At 41.0% G+C, this 26764-nt stretch overlaps 1 protein-coding gene across 6 annotated transcripts in view; it reads left to right on the forward strand.

The window, feature by feature from the left end:
* Positions 1-26764, forward strand: part of MYPN (myopalladin) — a 123922-nt gene that overhangs the window by 50190 nt on the left and 46968 nt on the right. For all 6 annotated transcript variants that reach the window (XM_009214835.4, XM_017962998.3, XM_009214834.4 and 3 more), the window contains 6 exons: positions 4960-5135; positions 7477-7528; positions 10333-10447; positions 12007-12078; positions 20430-20571; positions 23714-23737. In XM_009214835.4, the coding sequence (XP_009213099.2) occupies positions 4960-5135; positions 7477-7528; positions 10333-10447; positions 12007-12078; positions 20430-20571; positions 23714-23737 (581 nt within the window). The remainder of the gene's footprint in view (positions 1-4959; positions 5136-7476; positions 7529-10332; positions 10448-12006; positions 12079-20429; positions 20572-23713; positions 23738-26764) is intronic.

The raw sequence follows: 26764 nt of genomic DNA on the forward strand, positions 1-26764 counted from the left end.
GGTTTTTTCCATGTTGGTCAGGCTGGTCTCGAACTCCTGACCTCAGGTGATCCACCCGCCTCAGCCTCCCAAAATGCTAGGATTACAGGCGTGAGCCACCCACCGCACCTGGCCTCTTTTTCTTTCTTCTTTCTTTTTTTAAACTGCAAGTGTGGTGGTAAATGCAATAACCACTAATCAGTTTTGCAACAGTGCTTTAATTTGTGTTGCTAAAGCACCAGCAGTTAGACCCACAGTGGCTTTTGCATCATCAGTGTAAATGTTAACACAATGAAAAGGCAAATAATATCTTTGTATTATATAAAACTGGTTCTGTCTTCACAGAAAGTGAGCTACACCTTCAGAACCACTGTGATATGCTTCTACCGCTATTGCTTGCTTGGTTTGCTGATGTTAGCTATTTCTGCTGACTTCCTATTCTGCAAGATGAAGGGTTAGCACCCCTTACACTAGCATTCCCCTTGCTCCTTTCTTTATCACTTCATTATAATCATCACACTGTGGTTTAGAAAACTGCTTACCATCCTGTTACTACCTAAGTATTGTTCACTACCAAGCCTGGTAGGGTAAAGTGAATGTTTCTTTGCTCATACAACTCTTTATTTTGACCTTAAAGTGGATGACACTATTTTTTTTTAACGCTTAGTTCTGTTTTTCTATTGCAAATTTGTCTTAATTCGCCAACAGATTTGTGTAACTTCTCCTAAATATTCTCTTCCATGCAGTCTTAGGTGATCCATAAGGACCATGTTTTTCCCTAGAGAAATCCCTTTAGAAGCCCTTCCTCCTGCTCCAACATGGAGCAGCTGCTGGTTCAGCCTGCAACTCAGCTTTCATTTTGGGACATTCACTAATGGCTCAGAAAAGGAGAGGTGACCTAGTGGGGAGATCTAAAAGCTCATTTTCCAAATTTGTAACCAACCTCCCTGTTGTAAGCTCTGTATCTCTTCCCCCATTGTCAGCAACCTTGTGTCTCCAAATCCCAAAACTTTCTGGGGTTCTGCTGCACACATTGGCTTCTTCTTTCACTAATATCCCCAAGTGGGCACTTGGTTTCCACATTTCTCAGATCTCCTGGCTCCTCAACCTTCTTTCCACCTTCCAAGCGTTTTGAAGTCTTAGGTCTGCTATTGTCTCCCCTTCCATTCTTTTTGTCCTTATGGTTTTGTACCTTTAAAAAATTATTTTATTCTCATTTTGGGGGCATTTCAGGAGGATAGTAAAGATAAATATATGTGATCCATATGTCATGTTTAATCGGACATCCAGTATTTGAATTTGGAGCTGCACACGCTCTGAGGATTTGTTTGTACAAGCTCCTTGTGGTCTTGGTAGTTTTATGCTTTGGGAGATTTATGAACCCATTTGAGCAGCTCTATGTACTGCTGCTGCCACAACAGAAATCAAAGGTTGCCATAGAACTTGATGAAGTAAATAACAAATACTTAGAAAATATTAACTATGAATTTTTTTCCATCATTCAATCTTTCGACAAACCCATCAAACACTTATTTTCTGAGTTCCTACCATGTTCCAGGGCGCTATTGTAGGTGCTGGCATTGTAGTGGTGAATAAGACCAATACGGTCCTCTCGTGCACTTTGCAGTCTAGTAAAGGGAGCAAACCGCAACAAAATAAACAAGTATATAAGACAATTTCAGATAGTAATAAATGTTATGAAGATAACAAAAGAGGGTAATGTGCTACAGTGACTGAGGATAAGGGGGCTATATTGGGAAGAGGGTCAGGGAAGGCCTCTCTGAGAAGGCAACATTTCAGCTGAGATCTGACTCATGAGAAGGACCTATCTTTGTAAAGATCTGGGGGAGGAGGGTTTCAGGAAGTACCAAAATTCCAAAGTGGGGAAAAGCTTATGTGTTCACAGAATCAAAAGACCAATGTGGTTGGAACGTAGTGAAGGGAAGAGTGATGGGAGATGTGGTCCAGAAATCAGAGCTGGAAAGGCAAATTTGGATGTTGTCCCAAATAGAGGTAATAATTGAAATTATAGGATGGATAAGAAGGCCAAAGGAGAGAGTATATAGAAAACTATGGTAGGCACTGTGGATGCTTACAAGAGCATCTAAGACACTGTATTCAGAATTGATAGTAAAATATAGCTTTGTGGAGGAGGTGATATCTGAGCAGAAGTTTGAAAATAGAAAATAATAAAAGAGTGTGTAATCAAGTATTTGCATGACATAGTATATGGTTTTTTTTTAGGTGAAGTTAGAAAACATAACAATTATTCAGAATTGATAGTAAAATATAGCTTTGTGGAGGAGGTGATATCTGAGCAGAATATTTGTAGTAGCTGAAAGGCAGCAAAAGAGAATCTCAGAGAGAAAAAACATGGGCAGACTTGAATGTTGGGGCGTGACCATGACATATTCATGGAATAATAAAGAATAGCTTGACTGTTGGGAAGTAGTTGAACAGGTGAGTTTTCTTCAGTGTGCTTTAGAATCTTGCCTTCACCTAAAGGCAAGATGTGTGTGGTGACTCATTCCTATAATCCCAGCACTTTGGAAGGCCAAGGCAGATGAATTGCTTGAGCCCAGGAGTTCAAGACCAGCCTGGGCAACATAGCAAAACCCATATCTACTAAAAATACAAAAATTAGCCAGGTGTGGCAGCACATGCCTGTGCTCCCAGCTACTTGGAAGGCTGAGGTGGGAGGATCACCTGAGTCCGGGGAGGTTGAGGCTGGAGTGAGCCATGATCATGCCACTGTACTTCAGGGCAACAGAGTGAGACCCTTCCCCCTCCCCCCCAAAAAAAAGGCCGGGCATGGTGGCTCATGCCTGTAATCCTAGCACTTTGGGAGGCTGAGGCGGGTAGATCACAAGGTCAAGAGATCGAGACCATTCTGGTCAACATGGTGAAACCCTCTCTCTACTAAAAATACAAAAATTAGCTGGGCGTGGTGGTGTGCAGTGTGCACCTGTAGTCCCTGCTACTCAGGAGGCTGAGGCAGAAGAATCGCTTGAACCCAGGAGGCGGAGGTTGCGGTGAGCAGAGTTCGGACCACTACACTCTAACCTGGTGACAGAGCGAGACTCGGTCTCAAAAAAAAAAAAAAAAAAAAAAGAATCTTGCTGTATAAATGGTAGGAGGGAGAAGACGGATTTCAGCACTGAGTGGTTAGATCTAAATTACAGGAAAGATTAGCAACTGCCAGGGCTACTTAATTTTTGATACTTAGTAGTTATTATACCTCCCAGTTAATTACTTTTTATTAAATTGATTAACAGTTATTATTTCAAAAAATGAAAAAATGTAAAAGGGTACATTGAGCCAGGCCAGGCGTGGTGGCTCACACCTGTAATCCCAGCACTTCGGGAGGCCGAAGTGGGCGGATCATGAGGTCAGGAGTTCGAGACCAACCTGGCCTAAATGGCGAAACCCCATCTCTATTAAAAATGCAAAAATTAGCTGGGCATGGTTGCAGGCGCCTGCAATCCCAGCTACTCGGGAGGCTGAGGCAGGAGAATCGCTTGAACCCAAGAGGCAGAGGTTGCAGTGAGCCGAGATCGCGCCATTGCACTCCAGCCTGGGTGACAGAGTGAGACTCCATCTCAAAAAAAAAAAAAAAAAAAAGGTACATTGAGCCATCTCACTCCTATCTGTCCTTATCCATCTTGTTTCCCTTTGCCCCTAATAGCCGCTTATGATTTGCATTTTATTCTTTCCAATATTCTTTCTGCAAATGCAAACAACATGAACATATCTTATTTCTTGTCCCCCGTAAGGTCATATTCACAAGTATGGGGGTGGGGTAGAACTTCCACATATCTATGGCAGGACGACATAATGCAACCCGTAAACCCCATTTCTCACACAAGGCTAGCACCCTATATGCACTCTTTTGCACCTTACTGTTAAAATTCAATTATATATCTTGGGATTCTTTCCATGTTAGTACACAGTAATCATTCTCATCTTCTTTTTAGAGCAGCATAGTGTTCCGTTGTGTGGCGGCATCAGTCCCCTAAGGATGAATGCCTGAATCGTTTACAACGTTTTGCTGTTTGAATGAGTAGCCTATACATTCGTCATTTTGTACGTATGCAAGTGGATCTGTACAAGATTCCCACAAGTGGGATTGTTGGGTCCAAGGATATTTGCATCTGTAATTCTGGCAGTATTGGCAGACTTCTTTCATAGGGTTTATGCCATTCACACTAGCAATGCATAAGAGTGGTCAAACATTTAGACTTTTGCCAATCTTCTACATGAAGAATGGAATTTCCATTTAATTTTAATGTCCATTTCTCTTATTATGCACCTCTACATTTTAAACATTATTTTATATAGTATTTTTGGTAAACTTTGGCCAGAAAACTAGGCTGTAATATAAATTTCTAACTTCAAGGATATAGAATTGAAAGAAAATATAGTAACCTATAGAAACATATTTAACTTGGGTTATTTGCCAGAGTTGGGCCACTCCTGGGAGAATATGGCCCCTCCTCCTTACTCTGATGGTTCAAGTAACAGAACAAATTAATTTTCATTTAGTTAGGTCAGATGAAACTTAAAAGAAAGAAATGAGTGTCCTCAACTTTACGAACTTGTATTATCTTTTACATTCTCTCTACATAAGCTAATGTAGCACTTAATGCATATGATAGGAATCAGAAAGTCATTTTAGGAGAAGCCAAGTTCCGCATCAAAGACCCCGATCTTTGTACTTGGCTGTTCCTGCTTTCTCACCAGTTTTCTCAGTTGTACCATTCTTAACTGAAGCTGCTTTCTAATTTCCTGAGTGTGGTGTCAATGCGGTTTGAATACTGCCAACTCTTCTCACTGTTATAAAAAAATAATGTTATAATGATGGGGGTTTTTTGTTGTTGGTTCTGACTTTAAATGAAGCTCATTTAAGAGAATATCTGGAGCTGTCAATGTTACTGTCTCGCATTTGGGTCATGTCCAATGACCATATTCTTTTCCCTGCAGGTGGTACTGTGAAGGCAAGGAGCTTGAAAATTCCCCAGACATTCACATCGTCCAGGCAGGAAATCTGCACTCACTGACCATTGCAGAAGCCTTTGAAGAGGACACAGGACGCTATTCCTGCTTTGCTTCTAACATCTATGGGACAGATTCAACTTCTGCTGAGATTTATATAGAAGGTATATGACACTTAATAGTAAGACATTTAGTTATACTAAATAAATAGTTATTGAGGGCCTCCTCTACTACACGCTATTCTAGGCAATGAGGATACAGCAGTGAACCAAGTAGACAAAAACGCTTAGGCTCATTTACTGATGATTTACATTACATGATGGGAAAGACAGAAAATAAACAAGATAAACAAATAAAATATATGATATGATAGGTTTATATAAACACTGTGAAAGAAATAAAAAGCAAGAAAAAGAGATGGGAATAGTGCATGTGTGAATGTGGGAGGTGGAGGGGTGGGGAATGAGCCACAAGGTCCTTTGAGAGAAATTTACTCTAGGCAGAAAAATCAGCAAGTACAGTGGCCCTGAGGGTAGGAGTGTGCTTGTCTTAAGGTACAGAGATGAGCCAATGTGGCCAGGGTGGAGTGAGCAAGAAAGTAACAGAAGATGAGGTCGAAAGGTAAGACGGGGTGGAAGTGGAAGGAGGGAGGTAAGCAGACCACAAAAGTCCTTGTAGGTCATTGCAGGAACTTTGGTTTTGACCCTGAGGTAGATGAGAAGTTCTGGAGCATTCTGAGCAAAGACATAACATGGTCTTAGTTTTTTTGTTTTGTTTTTTAGACGGAGTCTCACTCTACTGCCCAGGCTGGAGTGCAGTGACACAATCTCGGTCCACTGCAACTTCCACCTCCTGGGTTCAAATGATTCTCGTGCCTCAGCCTCCCAAGTAGCTGGGATTACAAGCGTGTGCCACCACACCTGGCTAATTTTTGTATTTTTAGTAGAGACGGGGTTTCACCATACTGGCCAGGCTGGTCTCAAACTCCTCACCTCAAGTGATCCGCCCACCTCAGCCTCCCAAAGTGCTGGGATTATAGGTGTGAGTCACTGCACCTGGACGATCTGACTTAACAGTCACTCTGGCTGCTGTTTGAGAATATACTGCAGGGAGTCAAGGGTAGATGCATGGATACCATTTGGGAACACTGGAAAGGCGTTTACATTGGCATCAAGTTTATATGATTAATTTGAGGTGAAAAAAATCAACTTATGCTCCTTTGTATCTACCTAAATTTGTGCTCCTATTTTATCTTATCCTCTGAATTTTGTCTGCAGATCATTCTTTAGCACCTTTTTTTTAAAAACCAATAATACTTTATGTATGCCTTGGTTTTAGCATTTAAACATATTATTATGGTATAGATGCCCATTTATCAACTAGATTGTAAGGCCAGGACTTATTTACATCTCCGATATGTATTTGTACAACGTACTTACATAGTACCAAGTACATAGTGAGTATTTGGTAAACATTTTTTGAATAAATACATGAATAGAAATGTGTTGTATGTGTATGTGTTTTTATCCTCACATTTTTGGAGTCCAATAAATACCTCCAGATTTAGCTGTGTTATATCTTCGTGGAATGCACTATCTTGAGAAGTAAATCCAGGATCAAAGCTCTGCTAACAGTGCTGAGATTCAATTGCTGGGTTTTTGTTTTTGGTTTTTCTTTGTGGCAAAAAGACTTTAAATACCCCCTCTCTCACGATGAAGGATGACTCGTTAATATTAGACTGAACGGAAGAGGATCCACCTACACCTACAGTGTTTGGAATCCAGTGTAATCCCTTCTTATATTCAATCTGTGTAGGCCAAGAGCAAGAGGACTTATGAACACCAGAGAATGTCTGCAAATACTGCTCTGTTAGGCCAAAGGCACCAGCAGGTGCTTTACATACAAGAACACTTAGAAGTTGGGTCAGTGGCCGAGCGCGGTGGCTGACATCTGTAATCCCAGCACTTTGGGAGGCCGAAGCGGGCAGATCACGAGATCAGGAGATCGAGACCATCCTGGCTAACCTGGTGAAACCCCGTCTCTACTGAAAATACAAAAAAAAATTAGCCGGGCGTGGTGGCGGGCACCTGTGGTCACAGCTACTCCGGAGGCTGAGGCAGGAGAATGGCGTGAACCCGGGAGGCGGAGCTTGCAGTGAGCCGAGATGGCGCCACTGCACTCCAGCCTGGGCGACAGAGCGAGACTCTCTCAAAAAAGAAAAAAAGAAAAAAAAAAAAGAAGTTGAGTCAGTTAATTTGAACACTAGCACTAACTAGACATGTGACCTTGAGCAATTCCTTCAACTTCTTAGGGCCTATTTCCTGGTTTGTTAAGTTGGGTGTTACTGTAGGGAATCACTGAGTTCATTTCTAAGATTCTGTAGGTATTCAGATACCTAGGAATCAGGTAAACAAATTATCATCTTAAAAATCTTATGTCGTGTTTAGGAACCAATTTAAGAAATTATCATCTTAACAATGTTGTGTCTTGTTTTTACTTTTCCAGGGGTTTCTTCTTCTGACTCAGAAGGGGGCCCTAACAAGGAAGAGATGAATCGGTAATTCTGATTTTCTGTCTTCTAGCTTTAGCATCCTCAGATCAATTAATAGCTTAAAAAGAGCTATTAATTGGTTACTAGAACTTAAGGAGGGCGGCTCCAGGGTTTGACCACAAAATTAAATGAATAAATAAACAAATTGAGTGGATTTGAAGAAGACCCTACTTTTGCTTAAGTCTTGCCTAGCAGATTAATTTGAATCTTTCCAATTTACTCCCTACAGAGGATGAGCTCCTTAAGGACAGAAATCCTTTGTGTATGCCTACCTTGAAATGATAAGTTGCTTCTAGCTTTTGTGCAGATATGAACATTCATAACCAGAGTAAATGATCCCTCTTTGACCCCCTTCCTTTATCATTCTCATGGCCTTGAGTCAACTCCTTCTCTCCTGCCTTTTATGCCAACCACCTCCTTAGAGGGCTTTCTGTCTGCTTCTGCCTTTTTCTCTGTTTTACAGTGTCCAAACTACAACCAGTTATTCTCTAAAAGAGATCAAGATTCTGATCCTATTATTTTCCTGACTCAGAAAAAGATTATTATCTATGAGAAAACAAAAATCAAACACGAAACAGGCAGCAACATTTAAAAAAAATCTTAACATGGCGTACATACAAAGCCTTATTCAGTAGAGCATCAGCCAAGTTTTTCTGTCCCCTCCTCCCTTCCCCACCTCAGGCTGTCTACATTGTTGACATCTCACCCAAGTCATGTATAGTTCCTCTTCACTCCTTCGTTCAAGCTATTCACTTTGCTAGGATTGCCCTATCTTCTCTGTCTAGCAAACTCTTATTTATCCTACAAAACCCAGTCTAAATGTTCTTTCTCTTTGAACTCTGTAATAAACTTCTCCCCTATTGCACAAGCATCACTCCTTCCTTGTGACTTCCATAATGTGTTACAAACCTAAGGGGTATGAATTTTGATCTATAAACTTAAATAAGCAAGAAATATCCCATTTGTTTATTTGCACTAAATCTACTTGTAGTTGTTGGGATTTAGCCTCAGGTGTGTATCATAGAGACTCAAATTAACTGTGACTTAAATGAAACAGATATTTATTTCATATTTACATACAAATCTGAATTTGGTGGGTAAAATGACTCCACATTCCACTAGGTTCCTGTCTGCTTCCTGTTTTCTGCTTTGTCTCAGGCTGAGATGTTGCCCTCATCTTCTTAGGCTAAAATAGAAAGAAATAAAGGCTTGTCAGCCTTTTAAGGTCATCTGTCTTAAAATACATATACCACTATCCCAAATATCCCATAACCAGAAAGTACTCATGTGGCAACACCTAGCTGCAGTGAATGTGGGATATGTAGTCTTTATTTGGAGCAACCACGTAAAGAAATCAGGTATTCAGTTATTGTAGAAGAAGAAAACAGATGCTTTGGACACACTGATTGGCTTTGCATCAGCACATCATTCTGTTTGAGACCAGATGATGCCTGGTTGGGGAAAACATTCAGTCTGGTATTGAGTGTCACTTTCCCCCTCACGGTTTTACAATGAGCCATAGAGAGAGAGAGCAGTTTTGGAGCAAGCACCATTCTAAACACATTACATGAATTATCTCATTTAATCCTCACAAAACCCTATGAGATAAGAATTTTGTATTACTTATTTGTTTTGAGACAGAGTGTTGTCTGTTGCCCAGGCTAGAGTGCTGTGGTGCAAGGTCAGTTCACTGCAACCTCTGCCACCCAGGTTCAAACGATTCTCCCACCTCAGCCTCCCAAGAAGCTGGAATTACAGGCGCACGCCACCATGCCTGGTTAATTTTTTTGTATTTTTAGTAGAGATGGGGTTTCGCCATATTGGCCAGGCTGGTCTCGAACTCTTGGCCTCAAGTGATCCACCCACTTCAACCTCCCAGAGTGCTAGTATTATAGGTGTGAGCCACCGTGCCCCCTACAGGAATTATTATTTCCCCATTTTAGAGATGAGGAAGTTGAGGCAAAAAGATATAACCCCTAGACCAAAGGAAAGCCCTCTGTCTTCAGTCATCTATCCATGGGTTAAAGGTGAGAGGCCCATGTCCCAAATTCCAAGTTCCCTTCAAGCCCAGAGCTTGTTGCTTTCTGACATGTGTAATTACTGATATCTTTAACAAGACTGGGAGTCCTTTACTGAGAGAGATGGCCTTCCCCTCTGGACGCAGTTTCTCCCTGGGGTCAGGTTCTCTGGCAAGATCCACAGACCTCTGTCTCTTCCATAGCAAAACTAAAATAATCTCCCCTCTGCAGCCTTCTCAAGAATACTTGCTGGCTGTCTTGCCCTTCAAATACTCTCTTTAATTTGTATAAACTTGAAGAGCTTGTTGACTTTATGCCATTTCTGCTTTTTGTCATGCCAAATTCTCAGAGGTTAAGTTTTATATATATGAGACCCTGTCTTGGATAAGAGGTATAGATTTACAAAGCCTGGCCTCTTACTTGAAATGGGAGGGGGAGGGAAACTACCGAGGGTAACAACAAAATGAATCTCAAAAAATTACCTTCTGCACATGGTTCCGTCACTGCATTTGTCTTGGTGGATCTCAGTTAACTGTTAATATGTTTGACTCCCTGGCTACACTGAGAACAACGGCCCAAGGACAGGAATAGTGTCTTATTCATTTTCGTGTTTGCATTGCCTAACAAAGTGTGTAGCAAAAATGCCCTTGGTCAATGTTTGTAAAATATCATCAAACCAAGATTTTTATTACACTCATCTGTAAGCAGTGATGCCATTACTAGTTTTCCTAAAATAATTTTCACGAAGTGTGATAGGTCTGTTTTATAATCTGTATTTTAATAATTTCTCAGAATCCAGAAGCCAAATGAGGTGTCATCTCCTCCCACTACCTCTGCAGCCATTCCTCCGGCAGTACCCCAAGCCCAGCATTTGGTGGCCCAACCTGGTGTGGCAACCATCCAGCAGGTACAAGAATCTAAGTGAAACACAAGTGCCGTCCACTGTGACAGACAGGCATGGTGACCATGACCATCTTGCATGGCATGATCCGTGTTCTTCTCAGGTGCAACTCCATCATCAGGATAATCACCTTGTATTTCTGGTGTTTGAGAGCAGTGGTTCCTGTTGCTTTGGGAACATATTCTCGGGCTTCATAGGCAAATTTCTGAGGAAAAGAAATGCTTTACAAATTAGTCCCTGGCTTTTCAGCTTTCTAAAGGGTGCTGATTACATATGCAGTGAGCTGCCAGCTCTCAGACTGGCCTAGAACGAACACCCTATATCATAAAACCTGATTCGTTTCATGAAGCTGCAGAGAATTCCACTTTCTAAGATGAAGCAAGCATGTAGTTATTTTTTAGAAAACAGCAAAGGCTCTCATCCTTCAAGTTAATAATAGTGATATATGCTTATTGTAAAAACAATTTAAAAATACAGAAGTATGCCAGGTGTGGTGGTTCACACCTGTGATCTCAGCACTCTGGGAGACCAAGGTGGGAGGACTGCTTGAGTCCAGGAGTTTGAGACCAGTCTGGGCAACATAGCGAGACCCTATCTCTAAAAAAAAGAGAAAAAAATTAGCCAGGCCTAGTGGCATGCACCTATGGTCCCAGCTACTTGGAAGGCTGACATGGGAGGATCACTTGAGCCTGAGACGTCAAGGTGACAGTGACCTGTGATAGCATAGCTGCACTCCAGCCTGGGCAACAGAGTAAGACCCTGTCCTCCCACCCCCGCAAAAAATGTATTAAGTAAAAAGCTTAGTCAAGGTTCTATTCCAGTGCCTTCACTCCTCAGAGGTATCTCATGTTAGTAGTTTCTAGTGGGTAGTTCCAGGCATTGTCTATGCATATAGAATACATATATGTATGCATAGACTTTAAAACATATGAAGTCATACTACCTATACTTATAACATGTTATTGATATATTTCTTTTATATATATATATTCTTTTCTATTTTTGAAAAAATTATTTGTAGAGATGAGGTCTCACTGTGTTGCCCAGGCTGATCTTGAACTCCTGGCCTCAAGCCATCCTCTCACCTCAGCCTTTCAAAGTGCTAGAATTACAGCTGTGAGCCACCATACCCAGCCTGATATAGTTCTTTATTGATGATCAATATATTTAAATATATCTATCTACAACCTTTTTGTAAAAATTATCCAACCCAGTTAGTAGTGCAGAGGAGTCAAGTTTTAGTTCTAATCCACTGGTCTTCAAACTGTGATCTTTGTAGCCCCAGGGGTTCTATGGAGCCTCTTTGGAGGTTTAGGGTTAATGACATAGATCCATAGATGTATATGTGAAGGGGTGCCATGGGGATAGGCAGCACATATTTTATAGCCACTATGACCTAAAGAGAAATAGAGTCAGTTCAGTCTAAAATTTGACATTGTTAATTCTGCATCAGTTTTTTGGTTTGGGATGCATTTCATATGCCAAATTATATAGGTTTGTTATGTCTCACTGTCCATCTAATAATCTTAGTAACAATGCATCTACTGTTGGTTCCCTTCTACCAGTGTCAGAGCCCCACCAATTACTTGCAAGGATTGGATGGAAAACCTATCATTGCAGCTCCCGTGTTTACAAAGGTAATAAAAATATTACTGCTTTCTGTCATGGCTTTAAAGATACCACAGCACCCAAAGTTATAGGATACAAGATTTATTCATTTTTATCTCAGGATTTGGTCTTATATATGTACAGTATAGGGTTTGGGGTTGTTTTGGTAGTTACTACAGTATCGTTTCAAGTCCCAGATTTCTAATAACAGTTTTAGTAATGAGAGAAATGTCTTTCCCTCTTACCACACTGATCTCTGTGGCCATTACACAACTGTTCAACATAGGAGCCGCCCCTAGAGGTCAAGTGATAAATTTCTAGTCACATATTACTCCAAAGGTTTCTCTGAATTTTTAGAAAAATTCAATTACAGGTACTTGGCTTAGGTGCTCAAGGAGATGGAGTTAAATGCTCTTAGGGGGTTTAACATAAAGCCTCCCTCCCTCTAGGACAAAGAGCTTTCTTTTTCTATTCCATAGTATCAACTATTGAGGTGGCATCAAATTCTGAGTCTCATATTCTTTGTACTTAGCACTAGAAAATTTAGTCAAGCACATTTATTTACAAATGAAAAACCAAGGGAGGGCCAGAGAGGTGAAGCCCTGTAGCCAATGTCATAGATCCAGTTAGTGGCAAAATCAGGACTACAAACAAGTTCTCCCAATTCTCAGACTGTCAGACTGTGTTTATATGTTACCCAATCCAGTGAGTGTGAAGGTAAAAAAATTGAGTCACATTGGATTTTATGGTATTATGAAGACCTAATAGGCCGAATCTACGCCTGGATTTACAGTTTATTGTTTGTATGAATACCAAACTTAGGCCCAAATAGATTTTATCCTCTTTCAAGTATACTTTGGTTTAGAGCAGTGGTTCTCAATCATGGTTAATTTTGTCCTCCAGAGTCATTGGCAATGTCTGGAGACACTTTTGTTGTCACAATTCGGGGGTTGCGTTCCTGGCATCCAGGAATGGCGCTAAACATCCTATAACACATAGGATGACAGCTCCCCACAACAAAAATAGTCTAGCTCAAAATGTCAACAGTGTTGAAACTGAGAAATCCTGGTATGAGCAAAATGGGAAAAATGGGCTATTTTTCTAGTGAGTACTGATCCTTAAAGGAAGAGCTAAATCCACAACTTCTACAGAAGCATCTGTTTCATGGGAGTTCTGCTGTATCAGACTGATCATTCAAGATGGTTTTCCAAAACCCAGAGTGGAGTCTAGAGCGAACAAACCATATTTACCAATATCCATATCAGTTAGGCAAACATTCTTATGTGAAACAAGAGGCCTCTCAATTTTTCAAGTTCATTTCATAACCTGCGTTTGAGATTTTAGCTTTACTATTTTCAAAGTCTTGAAGTAGGAGAGCAATATGTTGTGATTTGGCGGATGCAAGACTTTGATGAGGAGTTCTAGGTGGACCTTTATGTGGGGGGTGTATGTGTGTTTGTAACACAGCTAAGAGAGCTACTTCTTATTGTCCCTTACCGTCATTGCTAAGTCATCTAACCTTAAAACAGGGATTAAGTGCCACAGACACTTTAATTTATCATGCCAGTTTGTCACACCTTAGAGACAGTGCTGACTCTTCAAAGGCAGCTAAACCACAAGATAGTTTATACTCAGGCTCAGCTAGTCTCCCCTTCTCTTCCCTTCCTCAACTCTGTCTGCCCAGACAGACAGGTGACATCAGAGGGATATCAGGTGATACAGCCACTCAATTTCAAATCTTCCTAGGTACTGATGTCTTCCCTGCATCTTTGTCCATGAAAAGGGTCCAACTCTGTAAAATAGTTAGAAGAGATTTATTCTCAGCCAAATATGAATGACCATGGCCTGTGACAGAGCCCTCAGGAGATTCTGAGGACATGTGCCAAAGGTAGTCAGGGTACAGCTTGGTTTTATATCTTTAGGGAGACATGAGACATCTACATGTAAGATGTACATTGATTTGGTCTGGAAAGGCAGGACAACTGGAAGTGAGGCCTTCCAAGTCAGAGGCAGATTCAATTTTTTTTTGATTGGCAATTGGTTGAAAGAGTTATTAACAATAGAAAGGAATGTCTGGATTAGGATAAGGGGTTGTAGAGACCAAGGTTTTATCATGCAGCTGAAGCCTCCAGGAGCAGGCTTCAGAGAATAGATTGTAAATTTTTTTTATCAGATCTTATCAGACTTACAGAATCTGTTCTATCAGTAATTCCAGGAGGTATAATGAGGCATGTCCCCTTCCCATCATGACCTGAACTAGTTTTCAGGTTAGCTTCAGAATGCCCTTGCTGAGAGGAGGGGTCCATTCAGATGGTAGGGGGCAGGCAGGGGAGGGTGTGGAGCGGGTGTGCGCTAAGAATTTCATTTTTGGTTTACCCGTATCACCTAGAGCATACCTCTGGCACGTTTATCATGACAGTAAAGCTGTTTACCTTTCGATCTCTCCTGTTCACCTTGAAGACTGTCTCTAGTATCTAGATAGGAGTCCATAGAGGCAGCAATAGGTAAAAAGTTGTTATTATTTTGAAAAGTCCAATAGGACTTTAACATTTATTTATTTATTTGTTGGCTTGTTTGTTTGTTTTTTGAGATGGAGTTTCATTCTTGTTGCCCAGGCTAAAGTGCAATGACGTGATCTCGGCTCACTGCAACCTCCGCTTCCCAGGTTTAAGCGATTCTCCTGCCTCAGCCTCCCAAGTAGCTGGAATTACAGGCCTCCACCACCATGCCCGGCTAATCTTTTGTATTTTTAGTAGACATTAGGTTTCACCATGTTGATCAGGCTGGTCTCAAACTGCTGACCTCAGATCCGCTTGCCTCAGCCTCCCAAAGTGCTGGGATTACAAGCATGAGCCACTGCACCTAATTAACATTTATTTTATTTTATTTTATTTTAGACAGAGTCTCCCTCTGTCACCCAGGCTGGAATGCAGTGGCATGATCTTGGCTCAGTGCAACCTATACCTCCTGAGTTCAAGCGATTCTCATGTCTCAGCCTCCCGAATAGCTGAGACTATAGGTGTGTGCCATCACACCTGGCTAATTTTTGTATTTTTAGTAGAGACAGGGTTTCACCATGTTGCCCTGGCTGGTCTGGAACTCCGACCTCAGGTGATCTGCCCGCTCAGCCTCCCAAAGTGTTGGGATTACAGCCGTGAGCCACGGTACCCAGCCACATTTGTTCTTTACATTTAATTTTCATGAGCTGATTAGAGCCACAGATTGAGCTGCCTTTGTATGGCGACTCTGATTAGCTCCTTCTATTACTAATTAGATGCTCTGATTGGCAGATACATATACTTTTGATAAATGAAAATAGGAAAATGAATTAATCATTAACATATTTTGTTTGTGAGATAAAATCTCTAAAAGAAATAGCTTCATGGTGGGAAAATGGTCCTTAGTACACAGACCCAAACCCTGACGAGATTTTCTCAGCCTCATCAGGATATGTGCTTTTGCCTCCATAAATGGGATAAGGATTGTTCAGGCATTGGGTACTAGGATAGGCAGTGGCTCAGATTCCAGAAAGACTTATCAGCAATGATGTGCTTGCGTTAGTTTCCATCAGTGAGGGCAGGATTGAGGTCATAGTCACTGCCAGTGTCATTAGCAAATTTCTGAGTCAGAGCCACCAGTGATGGATGGTATCATGTGGCTATGAGCCATGATAACAGATGATTTGCATATGTTTGTTTGGCTTACTCCTGCTCTATTTACTTGTTTAGGGACTTCTGGCATTCCAGTCCCTATGACTCACTTTCTATACTGCCCAACAAAGCATTTCTTTGCCAGTCTGGCAAGAAGCCACTTTTTTTTTTTTTTAAAGAAACGCTTAGAGAGCAGAGTTTTATTTAACTCCTTCCTCTGCTGGTGACAGCGAAGTACTTATCTTCTTTTTAAAAAAGTTAAAATGAAAAGAGGGTTGCCCAGCAAAACAGTGGTAGAATTTGAGAGTGGACTACGGGATTCCAAAACTAGTTCACTACTCTACTCATAGGTGATGTTTTTAAACATACCTATGTTTTTAAATGCTCTTTAACTGTGGATAGAGATAGGTTATCCTCCATCCTCTACGCAGTATCAAAAATACTTTCGCTCTGTTTATGCGGGGAAAACAGCACTCACACTTCTTGAGTGTGAAGGGAGGTCGATGATCAAATTAGAATCTTACTCCTATCACTGCTCCCACCCCAGCAGCAGCTGCTCTGGCAGGCTTTCAAGGCTGCAGCAGCCCTGGCCCCAGCTGCTTCAGCAGTAATTTGAAGAGCGCAAGGGGGCAGGGGAAGTGAGAATTTGAAAAAGAGCACTTCATTATATAACAGCAAAGGCAGGAAACCCTGAAATAACTGGGCCAGTAGTGGAATCCAGATTTCTGGAGTTCATGGGCCCCTCTCCCCAGTCAATCGATTCTGGAGACTTTTCTTACTCAATGATTGCATGGGGCACTTGTGACAGTCAAGAGGCAAAAGAGCTTTCAATCAAACAGTTCTTTATCGGCACAAACCACTTTGATCTAACTCCATCCTAAAGCACTGTGCACTTGCAGCATCTTCCAAGGTGCAAAATTATCAACTAATTTAAAAACAAATAAAATGGCAAAATGAACCTTGTAGCTGACATCTTTTAACCAATAAGGCAGATGCTCTTTCTCAAGGATGTCCCAGCATTATGTTTGTGGTTATAGATCTACTATGCAAGAACTATATCCTTTCAACTCACATTTATAGCAGTGGGCATGGTGCTTGGCACAAAGCAGGCACACATTTATTCTGTGACAAATAACTTCCACTTCAGGCCAGGCACGGTGGCTCACAACTGTAATTCCAGCACTCTGGGAGGTTGAGGCAGGAGGATCACTTGAGGCCAAGAGTTCGAGACCAACCTGACCAAGATGACGAAACCCTGTCTCTAACTAAAAACACAAAAATTAGCCGGGTGTGGTCGCACTCACCTATGGTCCAGCTACTTGGGAGGTTGAGGCAGGAGAATCACTTGAACCCAGGAAGTGGAGGCTGCAGTGACCTGAGATCATACCACTGCACTCCAGCCTGGGTGACAGAGCGAGACTCCATCTCAAAAAACAAAACAAAACAAAAAAACCCTTCCATTTCAGCTAAGAAGAAATTATTATTTTCATTACTTTGTGACTTCAGAGTGTCTTTAGGAAGAATAGAGAAAAAAAGTAAAATGTCAAATGGCCATGGAAGAAGACATACTTCCCAAGTCTCTATGCTGTCAAGTCACCCTACAAAGAACGTCCTCCCAGATGACCAGTTTAGTGATGACACACAAGATAGATTTGCACTTTGAATACTGCATACCTGAGGAAGTTGTAGATCTTTGGTTATAATGACTTTAGTCCAGATTTATAATTCCTAGAAAAGACTAACTTAATCTTTGCTAGTTGGAGACTGTTTGTCTCATTTGTTGTCAGTGAAGCTGAAATGAATATGATCAAGTCTGTACACCCCATGCCATTAGTAACAAACAGCCTAAGACCTACTGCCGTGATGAACGTGATGTCAGCTACACTATGTTCTAATAGTGTAACTGGTTTGGATCCTGATCTGTGGCAATATGAGCCAGCTCTTTCTCATGAAACTTTGTAGAAAAGCAGCTTTCAGCAATAACAACCATCATCATCCTTATTAACTATGACTCTTAACAGTTTTCTAAGTGGCTTGTGAGATGACCCTCTGTTAAGAGTCATAGTTTTCATTCCTTCTTGAGGCAAACCAGTTAGAAAACCAAACCAAACACCAAAAAGGTGGTGGTGGCAGAAGGGGTTGAGTAAATGAAACAGTACATTCACAGTAGAATGAGGTCAATCTAATACGCTCTGACATGGCCTAAAGTTCAGCTCAGATGTATGAGCCAGTTCTCAATCTGCAGAGGTTACACGAAAGCCCTGCTTGAAAAGGATGTCTTTGAGAAAATATGGTGCTCACAATTTAAACCATCAGTTGGTTGTTATTCATTTTACATCAAAGGCCAAGACTTGTGTTCTATTCACGAGCCCAGCCTAGTTATGTGAGATACTACAGTGTATGGAGTGGGCCTCCTAATGTCTGTGATGGAAGCTCATTCCAGTGTGGCATATCATCAATACTCAGTAAAGGAATGAAAACTTTATTGTGTATAAGCTCCAGGAAAGTGTCTAAGTGCCATTAAAGTTTTCAATGGGTCCCAAAGCTCCCATTTGAGCACACAATTTGCTCAGAGGTCAGGGTGGAGGACATACTCACCAGTTTGCCGGGAGCACCCAAGATTCACTGATATTTCCTGTTTTCCGTTCTTGTCATTAGTAGATGTTTTGGGAAGACAAAGAATAATTAAATTTTTCGGTCAAATAGTTCTTTATTAATTCAGAAACCACTCGGTGCTAATCCCATCCTGAATTACTTCAGCAAACAAATTTGGGACCTCACAAAGAACAAAACACTAGCATTGAACTACAGCGCCCCCTGGCTGTCACAATTATCAATGCATAACATCCCTGCGTTGAAAGTCTCTTACGCAGCTAATGCTATGTGGTTTTCCCCAGCCCCATATTCTCCTTAGACAAATGCTATTAAGTACGATAGGACCAAGTACAGAATATCATAAGTTGTTCAAACAAGAACTGTAAAAAACAACGAAATATTTGTAACAGCGAATGACAAAAGAGAAAAAACGGTTGACTTTCCCCTTCTCTGAAGCAAGAGCCAGTATTTCCTAAAAGCAGGTCCAAAAATTGTAATAATAGAAAGCCATGCAGCATTTGTTGCTTACAGAGTTTTTGGAGGAAGTTTAATTATAACCTTTTTATGCTTACAGTCTTTGGGCCAAATGAAAAACAAAAATATGCCAATACATGTGCCAAAGAAGCATTTCATAATCACATGAATTGCCAACTACAGAAAAGAATGTATGGTTTTCAGCTCACAAATCATGATGAATAAGAAACTAGTTGTGAAAAAATGTGCATTTTATTATCTTCTAGAGTCTAGTATAGTATACAGTGATATCTTACAATTCAAAGTGGTCTCCGTAAACCTTTTATTGTGGGAGTGTGGAAAAGCATTTAATGATTCCTTTGCAAATTTACAACATATTTTACAATGACATATGACTGTATGTGTGACTAGGATTTTATAAAGACTGTGATTGTTTTTATTCCGCAACGGATTAGTGAGGCTATCTTGTAAAGACCACTTAAGGAAATCAAAATGGCAAAGTGAAAATCAATTTCCAGGACTGCAGAATGTAAACAAGGCAAAGCTAGGAAGACAGAACCAGTTACTTGGGCCATATAACCCTTCCATATTATGAGCAGCCACATTCTTTTGTGGACTAATACATCACTCCTATGTTGAACACATCTAGTAGATACTCACTGCAGATTTAAAGATTATTATTATTTCTAGAAATCAAACACAACTTGGGCATTTAAGAACAGAGGTACTGAGGCCGGGTGCGGCAGCTCAAGCCTGTAATCCCAGCACTTTGGGAGGCCAAGGCGGGTGGATCGCTTGAGCCCAGAAGTTCGACACCAGACTGGGCAACATGGCAAAACCTTGTCTCTATCAAAAAAAAAAAAAAAAAAAAAAAAAAATTCTGGGCGTGGTGACCTGTGCCTTTAGTCCCAACTATTCAGGAGGCTGAGGTGAGAGGATCGCTTGAGCCTGGGAGGTTGAAGCTGCAGTTAGCAATGATCACAACGCTGCACAACAGCCTGGGAAAGAGAGTGAGACCCTGTCTCAGAAAAAAAAAAAACAAAAAACCCCGCCAAAAAAAAAAAAAAAAACCCAAACCAAAACAACAACAAAAAACCACCTCAAAGATACTGTATTAAAAGTAGCTACATTACTCAAAATGTCTTGCCTAATATTTAATAAATTTACTTAGCATTGATAGAGAGAGAAAGGAAAACAATAGTGAGGGAAAAGCTTTATATGGGTTCAGATGATTCTGTCTTCAAACCTACTTTCGGGATGTGAGGGCGATCTGGCTGCGACATCTGTCACCCCATTGACAGTCAGAATTAATTCAGCTGATCCGGCTGGCTATGCGGGTGTCCTCTTCCTCCCTCCCTGCTCCATGTGCATCCCTCCTGAAGCTGTGCACTCAGTGGAAGAAGATGACCATACCTGATATAGGAGGACCGGTCTTCGGTCAGGGGCATAGGAGTAGCCGCGCTCCCCTGCTAGAACCTCCAAACAAGCTCCCAAAACTACTTTTGAATGCACATCCACAGAACTGAAGCTGCTAGAGATGTAGATGCTTTGGAGAAAAATCCAGATTTGGAGATGGCATCTTTTTCTAAAATTCAACGCTGGGACTAGATTACAAAAATGTGTACTTTTTGGTTCTAACTACATTCTTCTTATCATTATAGATGCTACAAAATTTGTCAGCTTCTGAGGGTCAGCTGGTTGTCTTTGAATGCAGAGTAAAAGGAGCTCCATCTCCTAAGGTTGAGTGGTATAGAGAAGGGACTTTAATAGAAGATTCTCCAGATTTTAGGATTTTACAGAAAAGTAAGTTAATTTAAATTATTTTCTGATATTTTATTTTTATGAAATTATTGTATGCACTTATTTTTATAACTTTTTAACAACTAACTAAAAATATAATCAAAAGAATAAAATAAAAAACACCTGTAGTCATACTCCTGTTAATATTTCAGTGTATGTTCTCCAAGAAATTTTCCATGCATAGTTTTTAGAGAAAATCATCATATTCTTTTTTTGTAAATTGATTATTTACTCAACATTTAATGAATGCCTTTCAATGTCAATAAACACAGAGCCTCCTTACTTTTTTTTTTTTTAGATGGAATCTCACTCTGTCACCCAGGCTGGAGTGCAGTGGTGCGATCTCGGCTCACTGCAACCTCCACCTCCTCGGTTCAAGCGATTCTCCCGCCTCAGCCTCCCCAGTAGCTGTGAATATCTACAGTTACTGCCCTGGAATAAATTTCTAGCACGAGAATTGCTGCTGTAAATTTACCTTTTTAAGGCTTTTAAAATATGTTGCCAAAATGCCATCCCAAAGGGTTGAACTAAATTTAGGATGATCACACAATTAATCAGTCGAACTGAGACCCTTTGGGGGAGTGAAAGAGGATGCTATTAATAATTATGCAGGGATCCCAGGCATAAACTAGGTCTGTCCCAGTTGAACTGGGACACACGTCGCCCTAGCTATATCCTACTACAACCAACAATACATGGGAATGCCTTTCGTCTCACACCTTCACCAACAATGAGTGTTAACCATTTTATTAAAAATCTTCACTAACTTTACAGGCCAAAAATGGGAACAATTGTTTTAATCTGCACTTCACTAATTAAATCTGGGATTAAACTTTTCTTTTTCGTGTTTACTTAGGTCTTTGTATTTCTTTATTTCACATTGGGTTCTTGCTCTTTTTTATTGTAAGAATTATTTAGAAATTTACATGGTTAGTTCTTCTTTTCTTATCGCACCATGCTTTCACCTTGTCATGCAGTGCTTTCTCCTTGACCCATTTCAGCCATAAACTACATTGCAACATACTTGCTTTTAAAAAAATATGTTTTATTAACTATGTAGAACAATCTATTATAGAAAAACTTGGGAAAGAAATTTGCTAAAATGTTGGCAGTCTTTCTCTGGGCAGTGAGTCTAGGGTCGATTGTTTTACTTCCTTTTGCATTTCTCTATTTTTTTAGTTTCTCCATAATGAACCTGTATAACTTTTGTTTATTTATTTTTTTTTACATTGAATAATAAAAATTTTACAATTTACCATGTACAACATGATGTTTTGAAATATATATACGTTGTGGAATGGCTAAGTTGAGCTAATGAACATATGTATTACCTCACACACATCATTTTTTGTGGTGAGTTACTTGCTTTTTTCTTAATCTTTTTCTGCCTATCACAAAATAGTAGTCCTTAGATCAGTGTGACATAGGAATCAGTGCTACTGTCAGGTTTCACTGGCAGTAGCAGCAACAATAATATATTCTGAATACCATTTAAACTGAGAGATGCCAGGCATAGTGGCTTATACCTGTAATCCCAGGCCTTTGGGAGGCCAAGGCAGACGGATCATTTGAGGTCAGTAGTTTGAGACCAGCCTGGCCAACATGGTGAAACCCTGTTTCTACCGAAAACAAAACAAAACAAAACAAACAAACAAAAAAAACCAAAAACTCAGCCGGGTGTGGTGACATGCACCTGTAGTCCCAGCTACTCTGAAGGTTGAGGCAGGAGAATCATTTGAACCCAGGAGACAGAGTTGCAGTGAGCTGAGGTCGCGCCACTGCATTCCAGCCTGAGCAACAGAGTGAGACCTTATCTCAAAACAAAACAAAACAAAACAAACAAACAAAAAGCAAACAAACAAAAAAAAAACAGAGAGAGAAAAAATCTTCAATGGGTTTACCAGTGAAGAAGATTAAAACTAAATTCAACAACTACTTTTTGAGTGTTGGCAATTCAATATCAATCAAACACCTATATTCAGTACCACCGGGGGCATTTTCATGAAGCCCAAAGAATTTTAAGGTAAGAACCTACTCCTGGCTGGGCATGGTGGCTCACACCTTTTAATCCCAGCACTTTGGGAGGCCGAGGCAGGCGGATCACGTGAGGCCAGAAGTTTGAGACCAGCCTGGCCAATATGGTGAAACCCCATCTCTACTAAAAATACAAAAATGAGCCAAGTGTGGTGACAGGCACCTGTAGTCCTAATTACTCAGGAGCCTGAGGCAGGAGAATCACTTGAATCCAGGAGGCGGAGGTTGCAGTGAGCCAAGATCTTGCCACTGTACTCCAGCCTGGGCAACAAAGCGAGACTTTATCTCAAAAAAAACAAAAAAACAAAAACAAAAAAAAACAACCTACTCTTGAAAAAGCTATGATCTATCCTGAGGCTCTAATCTTAGAAACCTCAGAGCAGGAGGTATAGTGTACATTTTATTAGAATATCAGAGCCCAAAGCCAAGAACAATCTCTCAATCTTCACAAACCTTTTTCAGGTAAGGCTGAATGAGTGCCAATAAAAGCAAGTCATTTCTGAAATAGAGCTAACTCGGAAACTTCCTTGGCTAAGGTTTATGTACTCCAAGTGAAGCCCAGATTTATTTCAAGAGGAAGCAATATCATTTAATTGTTGCTGTTGGGCAAGGCGTGGTGGCTCATGCCTGTAATCCCAGCACTTTGGGAGGCTGAGGCAGGCAGATCACCTGAGGTCAGGAGTTCGAGACTAGCCTGGTCAACACAATGAAACCCTGTCTCTACTAAAAATACAAAAATGAGCCTGTCGTGGTGGCACATGCCTGTAATTCCAGCTACTTGGGAGGCTAAAGCAGGAGAATTGCTTGAACCCAGGAGGCAGAGGTTGCAGTGAGACAAGATCGTGCCATTGCACTCGAGCCTGGGCAACAAGAGTGAAACTCAGTCTCAAAAAAAAAAAAACAAAAAAACCCAGTTTTTGCTCTTTTGCTGCCTTTCTGTAATATCCATCCTACCCTGTTAAGGTCATCTTACTCAATATTGTCACATAATCTTATTGTATCACTCCTGAGTGTGCAAGAGACTGTGAAATTCTACAGGAGGCTTCTGATGAACATGTAGTTTCTCAGTAAAATAAATGCTCAGAATCTTTTACTTTTCTTTTTCTTTTAGAACCTCGATCCATGGCAGAGCCAGGTAAAGATGATTTCAACTTTAATTCATTAGTATATGAGTGATTTTATATATGTAAGAATGCATAATGAAGTTACACTGAGATGAATAAAAAGTGAAAAATAAAGTTTTAGTAAAAATACAAAAATTAGCCAGGCATGGTGGTGCATGTCTGTAATCCCAGTTACTTGGGAGGCTGAAGCAGGAGAATCGCTTGAGCTTGGGAGGTGGAGGTTGCAGTGAGCCAAGATTGTGACACTACAATCCAGCCCAGGTGACAGAACAAGCGTCTGTTCTTAAAAAAAAAAAAAAAAAAAAAGCCATCCAAATGAACTATAGCTATTATTGTAGGAGGAGAGGAGGGGACCATGTGCAAATCTGGAATATATATTTAATACCTCATATGAATGCAGTTGGTTCTTGGTCATTGAGAAGTGTTTCTTGGTTATTGAGAAGTGTTTCTTTTCCTCCATAAATGGCCGCCATTTGAGCCCCCTCAAAACTAGGCAAAGCAATTTTTATAATGCTAGGTGAATTTCAGTTCCATAGCCTAGGTATTTCAAAACTTATGCATCATCAGATTTTGCAGCTTGCAGAGATTCGGTAAAATATCTGTGATGTGATTCGATTTAGTTGGGAGGATACTAAGATGAAATACAAGTGACAGTAGGCGAACTTAGAAAGTTCAAGTCACTCACAAAACAGGGCAAAAACATCCGAAGGCCCTCTCTGTGCCACCCAGAAAAATCAGATTGCATTTGCAACCCTGTTAGAGAAAGCTGGTTTGTGATCTCATTACTATAATTCTCTCTTCAGGCTGGGCATAGTGGCCCACGCCTGTAATTCCAGCACTTTGGGAGGCTGAGACGGGTGGATCACCTGAGGTTGGGAGTTCGAGACCAGCCTGGCCAACATACATACAACCCTATCTCTACTAAATTTACAAAAATTAGCCGGGCTAGGATTTTTAAGGGTTTTGGAGTGGACTGAAGAGCGGAGATCACTGGTTGGTTGAGAAGTGCAGGGTGAAGTCATGGGACGGGGAGATGAAGAAGCCATGTTCTCATTGCTGATCTCGATCCTCTGTGGGGGTCTTCAAACTAGTTGCTGGAATTCATGGTCTGAAAAAATGTCTTAAGAGATCCTTAAACAAAAGCCTTATGAGGCTGGGCACAGTAGCTCACACCTGTGATCCCAACACTTTGGTGGGAGGACCGCTTGAGCACACAAGTTAAAGACCAGCCTGGGCAATATAGTGAGACTCCCACCTCTACAAAAACTTAAAAATTAGCCAGGCATGGTGGTGTTTATGTCTGTGGTCCCAGCTACTCAGGAGGCTCAGGTGGGAGGATCACTCAAACCTGGGAGGTAGAGGCTGCAGTGAGCCGAAATTATGCCTCTACACTCCAGCCTGGGCAACAGAGCAAGACCTTGTCTCAAAAAAAATAGAAGCCTTACGATTCTAATGTGAGAAATCCTGTCTATAGAGGCTGGGCATGGTGGCTCACGCCTGTAATCCCAGCACTTTGGGAGGCTGAGGCAGGCAGATCATGATGTCAGGGGATCAAGACCATCCTGGCTGACATGGTGAAACCCCATCTCTACTTAAAAAAATCCAAAAAATTAGCCAGGCGTGGTGGCAGGTGCCTGTAGTCCCGGCTACTCGGGAGGCTGAGGCGAGAGAATGGTGTGAACCTGGGAGGCAGAGCTTGCAGTGAGCCAAGATCACGCCACTGCACTCCAGCCTGGGCGACAGAGCGAGACTCCATCTCAAAAAAAAAAAAATAAATAAATAAATAAAATCCTGTCTATAGAACAATGGGGATGCAAATCAATTCTTAAATAGTCTTACGATCCTAATGTCAGAAATCCTATCTATAGGAACAAGCGGATGCAGAAGGTCAGGATCTAGTGCTGTATGACTTTAAGTGACAAAGAAAGTGGGTCAAAGTGCAGGCTGATTAACGCTTAACTATATTTCTGTCCCGAACCGAGCATGCAATTCTTGTCAACCCTGTGGTGATGGTTTCAATATCACACTGACTGGAATTGTGTGTCTCAACTACCACTTAACAAGAATAGAGTTAGCTTGACTGGCTTAGACCAGTCATGATTTACCACCTGAGGCTGAGAGGGGCCAGCTTTCTTCGAAACATATGACCACTCCAAGTAGAGTAGACAACACCAAAGTTCTATCAACAAGGAGGTAGGAGGAGGAAGAGTTACTGAGTAGGTACTTGCCTTGGTCCACTGTGTGCTGCTGTAACAGAATACCTGAAACTAGGTGATTTTTAATAAGGAACAGGGATTTATTTCTTACAGTTCTGGAGGCTGGAATGCCCAAGATCAAGGGGCCTGCATCTGGTGAGGGCCTTCATGCTGTGTCAATCCATGGCAGAAGGCAGAAGGGCAAGCAAGCAAGTGCACAAGAGAAGGGAGGGAGAGAGGGGGCCACTCTTACTTTCATGACGAATCCACTCCTATGATAACAACATTTATCCATTTATTAGGGCAGAGGCATCATGACGTAAACACCTCCCTTTAGGCTCCACATCCCAACACTGAAACACTGGGAATTGTTTCCAGCACATGAATATTGGGGGACACGTTCAAACAGCAATACTCAATACTGCCTGCCATGCCCCCCTGGCCAGATTTCCTAGAAATGGTCTAGTTAATTCAATTCAATTATCGTGAAGCACTGAGATGCCTGCCAAGTTTCTCCTAATGCAACTATTTTTTAATAATTTTGTTTTTAATGTCATTTCTATGGAGTGATAACTGGAGGTTTATGCTACTGTCTTATACCTCCTCTTTATTAGCTGTCAAGGAATATCTAACTTTAATAATTTTGGATGGTAGTCATGTGGTTCTATGTGGGAATCACCTCTGTAGTTATTCACAGAGGATCATTGTTCACAGTGTATCAGAGTAATCCATAAGATTTACCATAGTAATACAAAAGTAGAAATGCCGTTCACTCTTCTTTCACCCAGAATTTCAAGTTACTCTATCAGTTCATTACTACTAGTAAAGCAAAATATTTGCTGT

The sequence above is a fragment of the Papio anubis genome, chromosome 11 (genome assembly GCF_008728515.1).
Source record: "Papio anubis isolate 15944 chromosome 11, Panubis1.0, whole genome shotgun sequence".
In the NCBI taxonomy this organism is placed as follows: domain Eukaryota; kingdom Metazoa; phylum Chordata; class Mammalia; order Primates; family Cercopithecidae; genus Papio; species Papio anubis.